Source organism: Colletotrichum tamarilloi (genome assembly GCF_030869305.1).
Source record: "Colletotrichum tamarilloi strain Tom-12 chromosome Unknown Scaffold_36.1, whole genome shotgun sequence".
Lineage (NCBI taxonomy): Eukaryota > Fungi > Ascomycota > Sordariomycetes > Glomerellales > Glomerellaceae > Colletotrichum > Colletotrichum tamarilloi.
In genome coordinates, this window is record NW_026849419.1 from 208,734 (window position 1) to 224,620 (window position 15,887).

Below are 15,887 nucleotides of genomic sequence, written 5' to 3' on the forward strand. Positions count from 1 at the left end.
TTTCCAACGAGTCTATGAATCACGACCACCTCTCGCGCATCTGGACGCCCGTGCGAGACTGCATATCAACCAAAGTGAAGCAACATAGACTCAGCTCGTGTTTAGTGTCTAGAGTCTAGTGTTGAGTTGAGAGTTGTGAGGGCATTTTGAGCCGCGCCAAAAGGGCACCACAACCACCACCACTATCAAATAAGTACACTGAATAAGGTCGGACTACCACACCGGAAGCAACCCCGGCCACCATGGCCTTTTCATCCTCAACATCGGCCATCTTGGCCCGAGTCGCCGCCCTCACGCTTCTCATATTAACCGCCCTGGCAAAGACCATCGAGCTCGACTGGAACATTGGATGGGTTCTCTCCAACCCCGACGGCGCCTTTGATAAGCCAACCATTGGCGTAAACGGCCAGTGGCCTCTGCCTCTCATCGAGGCAACAAAGGGCGATAGGCTCGTTCTCACCGTCCACAACCACCTCGGCAACGCGAGCACCAGTCTTCACTTCCACGGCCTGTTCCAGAATGGCACCAACCACATGGACGGCGCCGTCGGTGTCACCCAGTGCGCCATCCCCCCTGGTTCCTCATTTACCTATGATTTCAAGGTAAGCTCTCCTTATAGACTCTTTACACAAGCCTATACCCATGCCATCTACAGTTTGATCAAGTCGGCATCTACTGGTACCACGCGCACAACGACGGAACCTACCCCGAAGGTCTCCGCGGTCCTCTCTTGATCCATGACCCCAAGGGTCCCTACGAGGGCAAGTATGACGAGGAGCTCGTCCTGACTCTCTCCGACTGGTACCACCAGTCCACCCGCACCCTCATCAAGGAGCTCATCAGCGTCGAGAACCCTACCGGCGCCGAGCCCGTCCCCAACGCCGCCCTCCTCAACGACACCCAGAACCTCCAGGTCAAGGTCCAGCCGGGTAAGACCTACCTGATCCGCATGGTCAACATTGGCGCTTTCGCCTCCCAGTACATCTGGTTCGAAGGCCACACCCTGCGCGTCGTCGAGGTCGACGGCGTCTGGACCGACGAGGCCGAGGCCGAGATGCTCTACATCGCCCCCGCCCAGCGCTATAGCGTGCTCCTGACCACCAAGAAGGACGCCTCGGAGAACTTTGCCATTGTGGGCTCCATGGACGAGGAGCTTTTTGACGTCATCCCCGACGGCCAGGACTCGAATGTCACCGGCTGGCTCGTTTACGACGACAAGAAGCCCCTGCCCGAGCCTGCCACCGTCGACGAGTTCGACCCCTTTGACGACTTTGAGCTGGTTCCCTATGACAAGCAGGAGATTTACGAAAAGGTCGATTACTCCTTCGAGCTCTCCGTCAAGATGGACAACCTCGCCGACGGCGCAAACTAGTAGGTTTACAACAATTCTATACTAAACAACAGTACAACTAACACCCCCTCAGCGCCTTCTTCAACGACAAAACCTACGTCCTCCCCAAGGTCCCCTCCCTCTACAGCGCCCTCACCGTCGGCGCCGACAACGCAGCGAACCCCCGCGTCTACGGCACAAACTCCATCGCCCATGTCCTCAAGCATGACGAAATCATCGAAATCGTCCTCAATAACGAAGACGACGGCAAGCACCCCTTCCACCTCCACGGCCACCAGTTCCAGGTAGTCCACCGCTCCGAGGAAGACGCCGGCGCATTCTCCAATGATAGCGATGTTAGCTTCCCCCGCTACCCGGTTCGCCGCGATACCCTCATCGTCGAGGGCAACGGTAACTTTGTCATCCGCTTCAAGGCGAACAACCCGGGCGTGTGGCTCTTCCACTGCCATATTGAGTGGCACATGGACCAAGGGCTCATTGCGACCATTATCGAGGCACCTGATGTCCTTCAGGGGCTGGAGGTGCCTAAGGACCATCTTGAGGTGTGCCGCGCCGGTGGGGTGCCGACTAAGGGTAATGCGGCTGGTAACACCAAGGACGTGCTGGATCTCACGGGCGAGAATAGGCCTGTGGGACCTTTGCCTGAGGGGTTCACGCCCAAAGGCTACGTTGCCATGTTTTTCAGCTGCGTGGCTGCGTTCATGGGTCTGGCTGTTATTTCATGGTATGTCTTTTGCTTCTATGACGAGAACTCTCCCTTGGTTGGAATGTGTGCTAATGTGAGACTAGGTACGGTGTTTTGGAATCTGATAAGCAGTCTAACGTTGAGGATTCTGGTTCCGATGCGGGAAACCGAGATGAGTAAACGTCATCTGAGCGAACAAAATTATATACGCATGCATATAAATACCTGTCATACATGAACAAACATATATGCACACCGCCATATATGGAGAAATGATTTTGAGTTTACATTTATCAATCTGATTATGCAAAGAGACATGTCTCATCGTGTGCCTTTGACTCAAGCTGGATTCAACGTATACTGGCCCCGTCTTGGCCATGTTTACCTGTCTTAAGCATGAATCGCTTCATGTTGATATTTGGTCTACAAGGAAGTCTCACTCAAATATCAGCCAAACGATTATCACTCAATACACCACATCAGCACATTGTGTAATGGAGACTCATTAGGTTGTAGTATACTATCTCCAATCGTATAATAACAAGATCTTCGCTATCATACATCCATAAACATGACCATATCTCCGGTGAATATTAAAGTTTTTGGTTGGCGTCCTTCGCCTATGTACATTTTCCTCTCAAAAAAGCTTTCTTGCCATCAAATCGTTCCCAAAGGATACTAAGCTCCCTTAGAAGGCAGCGAGGGCCAGGCCGACGGCGGCGAGACCCATGGCAGCGGCGTTCTTGCCGGCACCGGCGAAGACGGGGGTGCTGGGGGTGGCAGTTCCGGAAGGCTACAATGAAGAAAAAGAAACCACGTTAACAAACAAAGAACACCAAATCATTTACATCATAGACCAGGCCCAGGCGACACATACAATAACGACAGAGGTTCCGATGGAAGTGACGCGGGTGACGGTAGCCGCGGAGGTACCGGCAGCGGCGCCAGAGGTAGTCGCGGCGCCGGAAGCGGAAGCGGAAGCAGAAGCGGAGCCAGAGGCAGAGGCGGCGGTGGAGAGGGTGGTGGCGGGAGCGCCGGCGGCCGAGGTAGAAGCAGCAGGGGCCGAGGACTCAGCGGCAGCAGAGCTGGAAGACACAGCCGGAGGCGCGGCAGCGGTGGTGGTGGCGGGAGCGGGAGCGGCAGTGGTGGTAGCCGGGGCGGGGGCGGCGCTGGTAGCTGCGGCGGTGGTCTCGACAGCGCCTCCGGAGGGGCTGGGGGTCGGGGAGAGGCCGCACTTTGCGGCAGCGGAGGTGACGCCGGAGGAGTAGTACATCCAGATGGCGTAGGTGTTCGCGCAGCTCATGCAGCGGCCGTAGCGCTCGTTCCACTCCGAGTTGGTGCAGAAGCCGTCCTGGCGACCGAGCGTGATGAGGAGACCTGGTGGTTGTCAGTATCCTGGGTCACGTACTTTACTTAGAAGGGAGAGTGAAAGAAGTGTAGACTTACCGCAGTCCTCGTGGCACTGGTAGCGGGGAGTACCGGGCTCCTGGCGCTTCTCAACGGCGGGAACGGAGTCGGGGTACTCGAAGCGAGGGTGGACCTGGGCGACGGCCATGGAGGCGACGGTGGCCAGGACGGTGCAGGTAACGAATGAACGCATCTTGAAGGTTGGTATTAGGGGTGAGTTTGGTAAGTTGTTGGACTCGAAGATGCTTTGTGGGAGGAAGACTGGATGGGGAGGAGAATTGTCTTAATGGCAGTCAAGTTGTAAGTTTGGGGAAGCGAGCGTGAGGAGGGAAGAGGGGGGTGGGAGCGAGATGAAAGAAGGTTGGCGAAAGAGGTTATTATAGATTATGATGGCTTTGTTGTTTGTCCACATGAGGTACGAAGTAATAGGGGAAAGTCAGGCACGGGAAATCAGGTACAGGATCAGGTACAGGAGAGCCGGCGAGCATGCAGGCATCAGATTCAGTCTAGGCTTTCCCGGCCTGTGAATGTGGAAACCCCAGGGAATGGATGCTCATGTCGGCCTCTTCCGTGGTCCAGCTTGGCCGATGAGAGTCTCCATCAGCTGGAAGACCTAGGCCAGGGTAGAGCGATGGTCCACGGACGTGTAAGGGGGGTTAATACGACGGGATCTGAACAGGATATGGCAAGGCATGTCAAAGCAAGGCAAGGCAAGGCAATGACATAAGGCAGTCCAAAGTCAACGGTCCGCGGAGCAGGGTAGCGCGCGCGGGACTTGAAAGAGCGCGGGACTATTCGTATAGACTCCATGGATGATGGGATAGCTAACAGAGCCCAGTGGGCGAAGAGCAAGTATCCGATCGTGGAAGCTCGGATTTGCCCCGGATCGCCGAAGTAAACCCAACGCGCTCATAGTGTAATTTGCGGGATGCCGAATAGAAAAAAAGCTCGTACCAAAGGTGAAAGACAAGGCAAAAGATCCTTGTCATGCGTGGTCGTTGGCATGGCATGGGCAACTGCAGCTCAAGTGGAGGTCGAGAGGAGGAGGCAATGACTGGGCGAGAGAGGAGGCTAGGAGGAGAGTACCCCGCCGAACCAACGCAACTCTAAGTGTACATACATGGTACGGATGCGACCCTTGGGAGTCAGAAGGAATCTAGAGCCCCGAAGTATGTGCGAAGAGCAGAGAAGAGGATCTTGGCGGGGAGAGATGGAGGAGAGAATGGACTGAAGCGGATGGCGTCGGCCATTGCCCGGCTGCTCTACAACTCTCACCGTTTGGTAGAGCGGGTAACTCCAGAGAAGAAAGACTGACTGATGGCGATGATAACTTGCTCGCTCATCAGTAATGTCTTCTCGTTAGTCCGAGAGCGAGTCCCTCCCGGAAGTCGGAAATACCAGCAATGGGTGACCTGATGGCTGATGCCAAGGGCTGAAAACATGCGGTTTGGCCGAGAGAGGAGCGAACGTCACGAATCGGCCTTCCCAAAACGGGCTGTCTGATCCGTGGCAACCGTTTTATTTATTAGTCTTCTAGTGCCTTTCCGACGTCCGTATGTGCGGCGGCGCGCCTGTGCCTCACCGATATCGTCGACGGGCTCGTCTATTGTGGTCTTGGGAGTCAAGGACCAGTCACCTTGAGCAGTGTACGTGATTGGGGGATCGGGGAGGTGTGGAGTTGGGAGAAATGGCTGGGCGGCCCTGTGGGATATGACTGTCCGTGGCGTGAGGAGGCGTTTATTCCTTGCGCGAGCTGCGTGAGTGGTGGGATGAATCGCGATCCTTGTTGGGGCCTCTCGTTCTCTTTCTGCGGGCGAGGTCGGACAGAGTCGACGTTCTGCGAGGATTCATCCATGTCCATCCATGCTGCGTCCGGGCTAATTAGGGTTAACAACCGACGGGCGGCCTTTCGAAGCGGAGAACGGAGGAGGACCCAGACCCAGACCGGACCAGGGGTGGGCAGAAGAGGAGGAGGAGACTGGAGGAGACGGAGAGTAAGTTGTGGGTTCAAGGTGAGGCAAGGTAAAAAGTACCTAGCGCTGCGGATCTTGAGGATGCATCTAATCTTATCAATCACATCAGTTAAACGACAGCCCATCCAGCCATCAGCCAACAATCTTTGCCAACCATTGTCAACTATGTGCCACCCAGACAATGGCAGACATCCACGTCCGGTGAACCATTCCCTGTTTGGATATATTGCTCCATGCTGCCAAGAGGCACAAGCGGGCCGGATGGCTTCATTTGATTGGACAAAGTGATCTGATAAACTACTTATGGTTCTTGGTGAAGGGGAAAAAAGAGTTTTCGAAACTTTGATTGTGTGTGTCCTTACTTACTGTATCCATGTTGAGAGGTACATGTGGCATACACGATAAATGAACTTCAAGCATGTTTGTCCCTCGTTCCCCTCTATCTCACCACCCTAGAGTTGCAACCATTCCTACGCTACTCTGCAACCTGGTTGTTCGCCAAGGGAACTTGTCGCGATGGTATCTACAGTAATTGCCTGGGCACTTGATCCCCTCACAAAGTGACAAAGAACGTATCCGGCCCCTTCGGCGGCCGAGCGAGAGAGAGAAAATCGATAGAGGCGGGGCGGGGGTTTGATTTCTGTCTGCTTCGTATTCATGTTCCCAGATTTTTGCCGCCCGGCGGTCTTCCCTGTCCGTCCACATTCTTGGCCATCAATCCATCTAGATACCAGACCTTATTGCTCATACTCCTCCCCAAAAGTTCCGCTGTTTATGTTATCAATCTACGGGATGCTGGCAGAATCTATGAAAGACTTGAGTGGTACTTCCCAAGACCTTTTTCCATGCAAAAGAATTCCGTGGTCGCCACCACCCTTCATCCATGCGGCCGTGGCCTCCTCCCACCACCCCATCCAACGGGATCCAGCCAAGTCTTGCCATGTCCTGGGCGCGGGTTGTCTGGGCACTATTGGCGAAAGCCTGAACTGAACTCGTGCCTGACTTCCTTTTTTCCCTCACTACCTTCTGGGCGGGATCCTCCCTCTCTGGGCGGATATCCCGCCCTTCGTGACTTCTGTGAACCCATCTTCTTTCCGTTGACATGTGTGAGCGGAGGTGGTTGGTGTAAGGTTAACCCAAAGAGGGGAAAAGAGGACCATGTGAGATAGATCCATCATCCAGGTTACATGCAATATGCAACCAGTCGGCTTGCAAAGGCGAAGAGAAGAAAATCTCAGGTTGACCTGCAGTAGTATAACTTGACCGTCGTTGCCATCCGGTTCGTTCCCAAGGATCTTATGCTAGTTAAGCCGCCCCCTTAATTCTTAATTCTTCCCACCACCCCCTCCACAGTCGTCGTACGCATCTCTTTCGTAACGCACTCTGTTGGTCCAAGGCATCGCGTGTTTTGCCGCATACCCGTCTCTTGTCTTGTTATCGAAAAAGCTTCTTTTTGATTCAAGCCCACATCACGGCAGCAACAATGCACGCCTCCCTCAAGACGTTCCTGGCCCTGGGCCTCGCCTCGGTTGCCTGTGCCCAGCACACCAAGCAGGATGATGAGATGGGTCCCGCTGCCTTCATGTGGCCGGCTGACAGAGTCTGGAGCGGAGACATGGACAACCAGGCTCCATGTGGTTCAAAGTCTGGTGCTGCCAACAGAACCAATTTCCCCTTGGGTGAGTCAAAAGTCTCGGAACGAAAGTTCTTGATGAAGACAAAAAGATGCGTGAGCCTTTGACTGACGAGTACCGATGAATAGTTGGTGGAAAGGTCGCTCTCGTTGCCCAGGATGACTACTACAACAGCAAGATCTCTATCTCTTACAAGAATGGTATGTTTACGAATCTCTCGCCATTTTATTCTGTTTGAGTGTATGAACTCAACAGACAAGCACTTCAGTCTACTTGACCTCCCCTTGACTTTCACAAAACCTTGTCAACCCCCTATTGCCCATCACAACATGACTAACACACCCCTCAAGAACCAACCTCCAACAGCGACTTCACCACTATCATCGAGGAACAATCCGTCTCGGACCTGAACCCAGGTCACACCTGCGTCGACGTTCCCAACCCGCCCTCCTCCATCGCAGCAGGCTCCAACGCAACCCTCCAAATCATCTACCGTGCCGACTGGGACGCTCCCCACAACCAGACCTTCTACGCCTGCGCCGACATTACCTACGTCGAGGCCGCCAACTTCAACACTCGCATCCCCTGCTTCAACGCCACTGAGCCTGGCGAAGACGACATCGCCGCCACCGCGTCCCCCTCCGCCTCGTCTACCAACGCTGCCTCCAACTCTGGCTCTAGCTCTGGTAGCAGCGGAAGCAAGAAGCTTTCTGGTGGTGCGATTGCCGGTATCGTCATTGGTGCCGTCGCTGGTGTTGGTCTGCTGATTGGTGCCGCGCTCTTCTTCTATCGCAAGAGCCAGCAGAAGAAGCGTAACTCGAGACTTGCCCGTATGGAGGAGAACGCGAAGCGCTCTGAGCACTACAACGCTGGCAAGGACTCGACTTCGCAGAACAGCATTAAGTTGAACAACCTTCCCTGAAAGTAGGAAAGATGGTAGCCTCGGGATTGTCTGACAATCTCTGAACCGTTATGTTGGGCAAACTTCATGTTGTTAGTTCGAAAAGGGGGAAGGGCTGGGATTTTGAATGAGAAATGAAGACGTTTGTGATGGGCTGAGTGAGGCTGGGCTGGGAGATATTATGGGCTGGAAGAATTATGTGTTATGCGCGATGAGATGATATCCAGTTCTTAGTTTAGCAATGATTTGTTTCTTCTACTTTCTCTTACTTGAAGGCCTCTGCCATCGTCAAAAGGTAACAGTATCAAGTGAAGAAGTACAGTTCCAACTGTGTTCTTAACACCCGGGACGACATACTTCCTCGCTCAAGTCAGGTACTCGAGACAATTCGCCCCAGACGAAACCCCCGACGACGTAAAATACCACCCCCAAGCCCTCTCGAGCGCAATCACAGGAATCTTCTTCTCTCTGCACCCAAAAACATACAACAACGACTCCGCCATACCAACGCCCCCCACAAGCTCCTGCAACACGCCCGTCACCCCGTCCATAATCTCCGGGTCCGCCCGCGACTTGTACACTATAAACGCCATCGGCCGGATGAGGTCGTTCTCGAGCACCAGCGTCTCCAGTCCGTTGAGCTTCTCCTTCCGCGTCAACTGCAGCGCGTGGCCGATCATGTCGCGGTACAGCGGCGTCACGGCGGGGAGGACGTTGGCGTCGAGCCTGTGACGCTTGTAGATGGCAGCCAGGTTCTCGACGTAGAGGGACTCGAGGGTCATGGCCTGGAACCAGCGGTGCGGGTTGCGGTCGCGTTGCTGGCGTGAGGTTTGCAAGAGGGGGAAGAAGCTGGCGTGCCAGGTTTGGAGGAGGTTAGCCGACTCCTTCCAGATGGCGGCGTCGTTGGAGGGGTCGTCGGAGGGCTTGTTGGGGGATTTGGATTTGAGACCGTGGAGAGAGTGCATCATGGCGTGCTGCGTTAGATGCCACCATCGCGATGCTTCGGTGATGTTGGTGAGGCTCGACGGCATGTCTTCCATCCTGTATCTGTGTCTGCACCCGTGCGGGAAGTTGCGCGCCTGCGCCGTGACGCGGATCCCTTCTGGCCCGAACCCTTGTGCCCACGGATGCGTATCGAGTCTCTGCAAGGTATCGAACAGCGCAGACTCGAGCTCAGAAAGCCGAACCTCTTCAAACGGCACGCCATCCTCCTCCAACCGAAGACTGATAAACTGATCCATCATAGCCACGGCATGGTTATGATGCTTCGACGCAGCTTCCGGGTTCCCCGCCATCATCTCAAACGTGGTGAACAGCATCGACGTCAGCACCATATACGGCAGCGTATACGTCGTCGCCTTCACGCTGAAGACGGCTTTGACGGCGTGGCCGTAGTGTTCCAGCGCGGCGCGGTACTCTGCGCTGACGAGCTTGTCGCCGACGACTGGGTGGAAGGCTTTCCCAAGGGCCCCGATGCCGGAGCAGATTTCCCGGATGGCGATCTCGTGGTTGGCGTACTGCGGCGTCATCTCCGCCACGTGGTTCTTGAGCACGGTGGCGCCCTGCTCAAGGTTCACGATGAAGGACTGGAACGAGTCCCACTGCCGCTGGTTCTGGAAGAGGGCCGTCTCGTAGCCCGGGGTGATGAGGACGCGGTGGTCGGGGGTCCGGCGCTGTGCGGTAAGGGTGATATGCCCGCCATCGCCACAGCTGCCGCCGCCGGCTGGACGGGAAGTGATATGGACTTGACTATGTCTCTGTGTCGTGAGACGCAGTCCCGAGTCGAGGTAGCCCTCGCAGATACGGTTTGATTTGACGCATTTCATGCAGTGTGGTCTGGCCAAGTCACACTTGATGTGGCGTCTCCTACATGTGCGACACCACGTGAGACCCGTATTCTCCTCATCAAGGGTGGGAACCGTTACGAGGAACGAGGACGGGGGCGAATCAAAGACGAGCATAAGAGAGTTGACATAAACGTACCTGCATTCTTTACACCCATTCCGGGTCTTGGGCGCGCTCGCACGGCTCTGCTTGGGTCGGTTCGAAAGCGAGAAGACGTGAAGCTGGCCGTTTGATGGAGTTCTAAGACCCGAAGTGATTAGTTGTTGGTCCATAAATGAACGGGAGATGCTCCCGTTTCCCTGCTATGAAGCCACGTGCTCTTCCTTGGTCGATCTTCTTCAGACGCTCGTACCAACGACGTCGGCTTCAATGAACCCTGGACACCTCTCATCCAACAGACCAGTCTCTCACGTGCTAGGTACTTACGCCTTTGTTTCGCCCTTATCGGTACTTTGAGACGAAGCTCTCGACATCGGGCGCGACTCTAATTGAAGTTGAGAACGCGCGCCCTGGAAGCTGCGAACCACGAATGTAGGCTCGAGTGACCTGGTTTTGGTACCCATGATATCGGTAAGTACTGTAGCTCAACGCGGTGGCAACAATGTCGAAAGGTAAGATAGGACATGGACATCAACATCAGCAGAACCAAGCAGGAGTTATGAAAGCCGGAAGTCTCAAGACGGTATGGATTTTTGAGAATATCTTAAAGATGACGTTTCCCCTGACTACCTAGGTGAGATAACGAGCTTCTTTCATGAAGTTGATGCGGAGGATCCCGAGGATCTAAGGGAAGCATGGATCATAATCCTTTGATGCAACAAGCCAATCAGAGGATTCTGTTGCTCTGAGAGGCGATCCCGACAGCCAATCAGATGAGCTGTAGTACGTGTTTCCTAATTGGGACTCGGCCGGAATCCTTTAAAGTTCACGATGACTTTGGACAGACTAAGCTGGGTGAATGCAACTCCTGCTCAGCACTTTTCACTGGCAGTCCTCGTCTTTATCCTTCTCTTACTAAGCTGCATATGTCCTTTACCGAGTCTCAAGAAGTTAGATCGCCGCGATGGCTGTTCTTTAGAAGAAACTCAACCTCCAACTCTATCAACTCTCACGAACTAGCGGGCCACTAAAAACTGACAGCTTCCCTTACCACGACCCCAGCAGCAACGCCACAAAGCCTTATAGGTGAATTATCGAAACAATGGGAACTGATATTTGCACCGTTAAAAGAACTGTGGGTATGCGCTGGGCCTCTCATTTGATGTAGAATATATTGACATGTTTGTGACATGGTCGCATGTGCGGTTCTTGGTGGTCAAGAGATGGCTAAAGGCAGCCAAGCCTCTGCCTATGAGTTAGAGAAACCTCAAGACTCGCATATTATTGAGATAAAAATGGGCTTTCGATAGAATGGAAATGGGAATTGTGTTGCTGGAACTAAATGGTGAAGTGTATGAAAGGGGGAGAAGCACCTGGGGAAGGCCAGCTAAAAATTGAAATGGGCTGGTGGTCTCAGCTACAGCCCGGCGGGCACATGGACCACTCCGTACATCAAGTACCCAGCTCGAATTTCTGTTGGCTCCAAGGAGCTCGAGATACGATAGTAGCCTTTGGAGACTCTGATTTGGTGGGTCAGATTGGAGTAAATCCAACCTTATGCCGTTCCCCTTGCGCGAGTATCGAACAATTGTAGCCGGTTGGGCATCTGCCTACACAATGCGGCAGTTGATTGGTATATGATTGAAGATGAGAGCCAACGGAGCAAAGTCCGAAAGGCAAAAGCAATAGACGGTATACGGAGACTTTGGTCTACACATTCAATGCGCAGCGATCCAGTAGCTCAAACCATCAGGGTCTTTGATTGATGAGCGACCGGGATGTCGACGACCAAAGATCATTCCGATCACTGTCAAGTACGGATGCAAACGTGGGAAAGACAACTACAAGTCGAATCCTCCGAGTGGCCAGTGTGCTAATGATAGACTGTGGTCCCGCAACCCCCGAGTTACCAAGAAATGCTTGAACGGCGGTTGAACCGTTGTCGGGGACGTGTTTGGGCAACTTTCCCGCCGCGTCAAGGCCGGCAAACGAAGAACAGTGCCGGCGGGCGGGCGGGCACCCCCCGGGCGCAAAAGTTCATTGAATACGAAAGTCTGTCGGAGCGGTAGATCCATGCCGAATCGAAAGTGACTGCCCAGATTGGCAGTTGGACTGCGGTCCAAAGTCAAGGGAACATATCCTTGAATGTTTCTCTGGTTGATACTCTTCCTGTTAGGTTAGTGCAGTACGATCCACGATCACCAGCCTAGGAGACTTTTGTTAGTGTCCATCGAGATCCACGGACGCTACTTCCTTCCTCTCCCCGCGATTTGAGGCATTCTTTTCCTTTCTAGTGCGTCCGTACGGATAGGTGTGTTGGAAGAAAATGGGGCCAAACGACCAAAGCCAAGACTGGGACTTGTCTGCGGAACTGTGAACATCCTCGCAGTCAGGCCCCTTTCTAGGTTCACGTTGCGGGAGAATCCTTATTAGACCGTCCGATCTTCGAGTCAGTTGACTTAGTTCAGACGAAAACCTAATTCAAATAAACAAACCTCAGAGCCAGCACATATACACCACTCTACTGTGTAAGATGAACGGATTAAAGAAGCCCACTGAGTCGTCGAACAGGTCCGTCTCAGACTGTTCATCCCCTTTGCGACCTCGAAATTTCCACTGTTTTCATTTTGTAACTCCAAACCTTGTCATGGATGTCGGCAGTTGGCGACGCTGATGAGCCCCATCTCGATATTAACTCTCCGAAGTCTAAATCGTCAACGGACGCAGTAATGGTCCTGACGGAACACTCGGGCCAACAAAAACTCGCCCTTTTTTCCCACTCGAATGCCTCCGGCGGCCGTTTGTGCCACGAGAATAGATGATAAGTAGACCCACAAAGCAATATCACCGAATCCGAGTGCATCGGCGCTCGCGGGGCAGGCTGGGATGAGGTTGTATGCGGTTATTATGATCGAAACTTTGTCTTTTGGGTACTGCGGGACATCCGGTTCTACAGTATGTCAAGATAAATAAAGCCGGCTCACTTCACTTTGGCCTCCTGGTGTGCTCGGCGTTGAAGTTTCCCGTAGCCAACGCAAGTCGTCCAACGAGTCCATTCCTTACAACAACCAACTTACACACGTTCGCTTCCAACAACAAACAAAACTACATCCAAGATGAAGAGCTTCACCACCCTCGTTCTCGCGGCCACCGCCATCTCCGCCGCCGCCGTCAGCAAGCCCCTTGTGCAGCGTAACACCGGCTCCGACCTCAACATCAAGATCGGCAACAAGATTGTCAACTCTGCCGCCTACGAGAAGTTCCTCAACACCGAGGTCCTGGCCCCCAAGCAGCTCCAGACCCGCCAGGACGGCGAGCCCGACCCCAACCGCAACGAGACCAACCCCGAGACCATCTTTGTGCTTCAGTGCACCGATGCTATAAGTTTTAAGAGATTTAACCGGTTATGAAGCAGTACTGACATAAATAGGGTTTCCGTGGTGACTGCCTCGTCTTCGGCACCAGCCCCGGCGACTATAATAAGTACTTGGTCTATAGGGGTAAGTTTAATCCCCTGGCTCGGTACCGATCCACAGACAAGGGTTAACGCACTAGTCAGATCGTTAGCACTAAATAGCTAATATAATTAATAATTATTAAATCTTAATTAATTTCTATAACTAAATTAATATTTAATATATATTCCGTTAGTATTAATTATTACTTAGTAACGCACGGGTATTATATTTAATAATAAGCATAAAAAGTCCTTTAAAAAAGTATCCTAAGCCTCTTTAACTTATTATTATAATACGTTATATAAAGGGTTTTTTTATATACTTATAAGCTCTTATATATAATCCTTTATCTAATTCTAATACGTTTTAATAAAATTAAAATTAAATAAAAAAAGTAGCTAAAATATTAAATAAACGCTACGGTTATTAAGCTCTTATTAAGTTAACTCTACGTTATATATTAGGGCGCCGTTTTATATTAAAATAAAGTTATTACTATATATTTATTAATAAAAATAAATCTAACTATTAATAATTAATATAATATATTCTTAATAAGTATTAGTACGTATATTACCCTAATCCTTCTCTTAAAAAATACCTAGTCTTTTCTAATCCCTAAAAAAATATCCCTAAAATATCTAACCCCGTTTATATTAATACCTCTTAATAATATATATTAAGTCCTATTCCTCGCTATAATAATAAATAATATAAAGTTTATAATAATAACTACCCATAACCTATATCTTATCTATCTATAGGACCTTCCGCTAATCTTTAACAATTTAATAAAAATACTCTTAAGCCTAAATAAAACGCTTAATTTAGTTAGTTTTAAATATAAAGAGCTTATAACGGGCAACGTAATAATAAAACCCGAGCTAATATAAAGCTACTTATATTATATAAATACTAAATTAAAAAAAAAAGAGTATAATTAAAAGTAATAAAAAAGAGGCTTAGTAGCCGTTTTTAAAAAAAATAATATACTTAATAAAGGCCTCTTCTTATTATAAAATCATAACCTATAAGTAGCTAGAACGTAGCGTAATTATTACTAATAAAGCCCTTATAGCCGTACGAACTTAGTTTTTTATAAATCTAGTTAATTTAATTATTTAAACTTATATAAATTTCGTATTAATATATAATATACGAATTTATTAATAATTAGCCTTAATAAAGTACTTTATTATACTACTTATTAACTATACTATATTCGTAATAATTCGTTAAAAATAAAGTAGGTAAGTAAGTAAGTAGTATATAAGAGGAAGAATTCGTAATTAGTAAAAAAGTTAGGCTAGGCTAATTAGTAGGCCTATACTAAAATAGTAGCTTCTGATTAGTCGAATTGCCCATAGAAGGCAGGCACGGGCCATCCCCACCGGTACCTAACAAGGGGGTTAAACTTTAGCCTGATACCGTAGTAACCGTACTCTGCAATCGTAGTGAGATGAATAAGTGCTGACTCGTATGTGAAGTCTCCTACTTCAACTTCCAGGCCGCCAACTCCACCGCGATCAGCGACCGCTTCAACGACCAGGTCTCTTCCCTCTCCACCAACACTGGTGGCAAGTGCCAGTTCTACAAGTAAGTAGTCTTTAAATAAGTCTCAACTTGTCCAACAAGACATACTAACAATTCACCAAAGGTACAAGGGCTGCAACAACAAGGGCGATGACCGTGGCCTGACCTCTTCTTACAACTACAACCTGGCCGTCGCTCTCCCCGACGACCCCCGCACCGTCGAGTACGAGAACCAGATCACCTCCTGGAGATGCTAAGCTGGCCGAGGTGCCGGCTGAATTTTGAATCAGCCATTTATATATATACCACGATTAGCAGTTGAATTATAGTTGTATTTGCTTTGCTTGAGGGCTACTGGGCAATCTTCTGAACTGCCCTTCAAAGTGTCGCACCAGTACTGCACAGCTTCGACCTCACTGCTCGTATTTCGAAAAATAGTGATGAAACGACCAATTTAAACTTGCCAACCACTGCGTCCGTATTCGTGCATTGTTGCATTTGAGATGGCACCACAGTTCGTCTGATGGGGCTTACAAACACAGCCTGACCTTGCCAACGTAGAGGAGGTGGTTTTCTGAGGCGATCTGCACGCACTACCCCTTGGCTCCGAATTGCCAGATGCGGCAGGTTGGGTTTCGGACGACAGCGCTGATTGGATCTTTGCTGTTGCATTCGCCCTCATGGGAGCAGTACCACGTTCAGCCGCCATGCAGCTGTATCGGCTGGAAGCAAACGTACACTCGGCTACACGATTTAATTCCAGCTCTTCTTTCCTATAGGCTGCCTCTGTTCAGCTCGGCTCGTAGCTCAAGTCAATCAAGGTTGTATTGTACGTTACAGGAGTCCCGAAGCCGGATAAGTATGGTTGACAAGAGCAGCTAAAGCACCTAATATCACCTGGAGTATATTGGGGTTGCGCATTTTCGTGAACGCCAACCTGCGTTGCTGGAATGACTTTTAACTATAAGAGAGACGAAGCATTGCATCAATACCAATTTGTC

General features: G+C 50.9%; 6 protein-coding genes across 6 annotated transcripts; 3 read left to right on the forward strand and 3 right to left on the reverse strand.

Annotated features, from left to right (window-relative positions):
* Positions 1-242: 242 nt before the first annotated feature.
* CTAM01_09325 (multicopper oxidase) lies at positions 243-2,216 on the forward strand (the record flags this gene model as incomplete). Its single annotated transcript, XM_060525344.1, has 4 exons — positions 243-602; positions 656-1,371; positions 1,425-2,075; positions 2,141-2,216. The coding sequence occupies 4 exons, from the start codon at positions 243-245 to the stop codon at positions 2,214-2,216; spliced, it is 1,803 nt and encodes a 600-aa protein (XP_060380049.1).
* A 508-nt stretch (positions 2,217-2,724) lies between these two features.
* On the reverse strand, positions 2,725-3,636 carry CTAM01_09326 (uncharacterized protein; the record flags this gene model as incomplete). The annotated part of the gene is made up of 3 exons (XM_060525345.1): positions 2,725-2,829; positions 2,914-3,413; positions 3,483-3,636. The coding sequence occupies 3 exons, from the start codon at positions 3,634-3,636 to the stop codon at positions 2,725-2,727; spliced, it is 759 nt and encodes a 252-aa protein (XP_060380050.1).
* A 1,276-nt stretch (positions 3,637-4,912) lies between these two features.
* Positions 4,913-5,209, reverse strand: CTAM01_09327 (uncharacterized protein; the record flags this gene model as incomplete). Its single annotated transcript, XM_060525346.1, has 1 exon — positions 4,913-5,209. A coding segment is annotated over one exon (297 nt), but the record flags the coding sequence as incomplete, so codon positions are not given.
* Positions 5,210-6,899: 1,690 nt separating this feature from the next.
* Positions 6,900-7,972, forward strand: CTAM01_09328 (uncharacterized protein; the record flags this gene model as incomplete). Its single annotated transcript, XM_060525347.1, has 3 exons — positions 6,900-7,095; positions 7,179-7,250; positions 7,401-7,972. 3 exons carry the CDS (start codon positions 6,900-6,902, stop codon positions 7,970-7,972), a joined length of 840 nt encoding a protein of 279 aa, XP_060380052.1.
* A 344-nt stretch (positions 7,973-8,316) lies between these two features.
* Positions 8,317-10,359, reverse strand: CTAM01_09329 (uncharacterized protein; the record flags this gene model as incomplete). The annotated part of the gene is made up of 2 exons (XM_060525348.1): positions 8,317-10,036; positions 10,223-10,359. 2 exons carry the CDS (start codon positions 10,357-10,359, stop codon positions 8,317-8,319), a joined length of 1,857 nt encoding a protein of 618 aa, XP_060380053.1.
* A 2,652-nt stretch (positions 10,360-13,011) lies between these two features.
* Positions 13,012-15,143, forward strand: CTAM01_09330 (uncharacterized protein; the record flags this gene model as incomplete). The annotated part of the gene is made up of 4 exons (XM_060525349.1): positions 13,012-13,254; positions 13,326-13,395; positions 14,841-14,949; positions 15,011-15,143. 4 exons carry the CDS (start codon positions 13,012-13,014, stop codon positions 15,141-15,143), a joined length of 555 nt encoding a protein of 184 aa, XP_060380054.1.
* Positions 15,144-15,887: the final 744 nt, after the last annotated feature.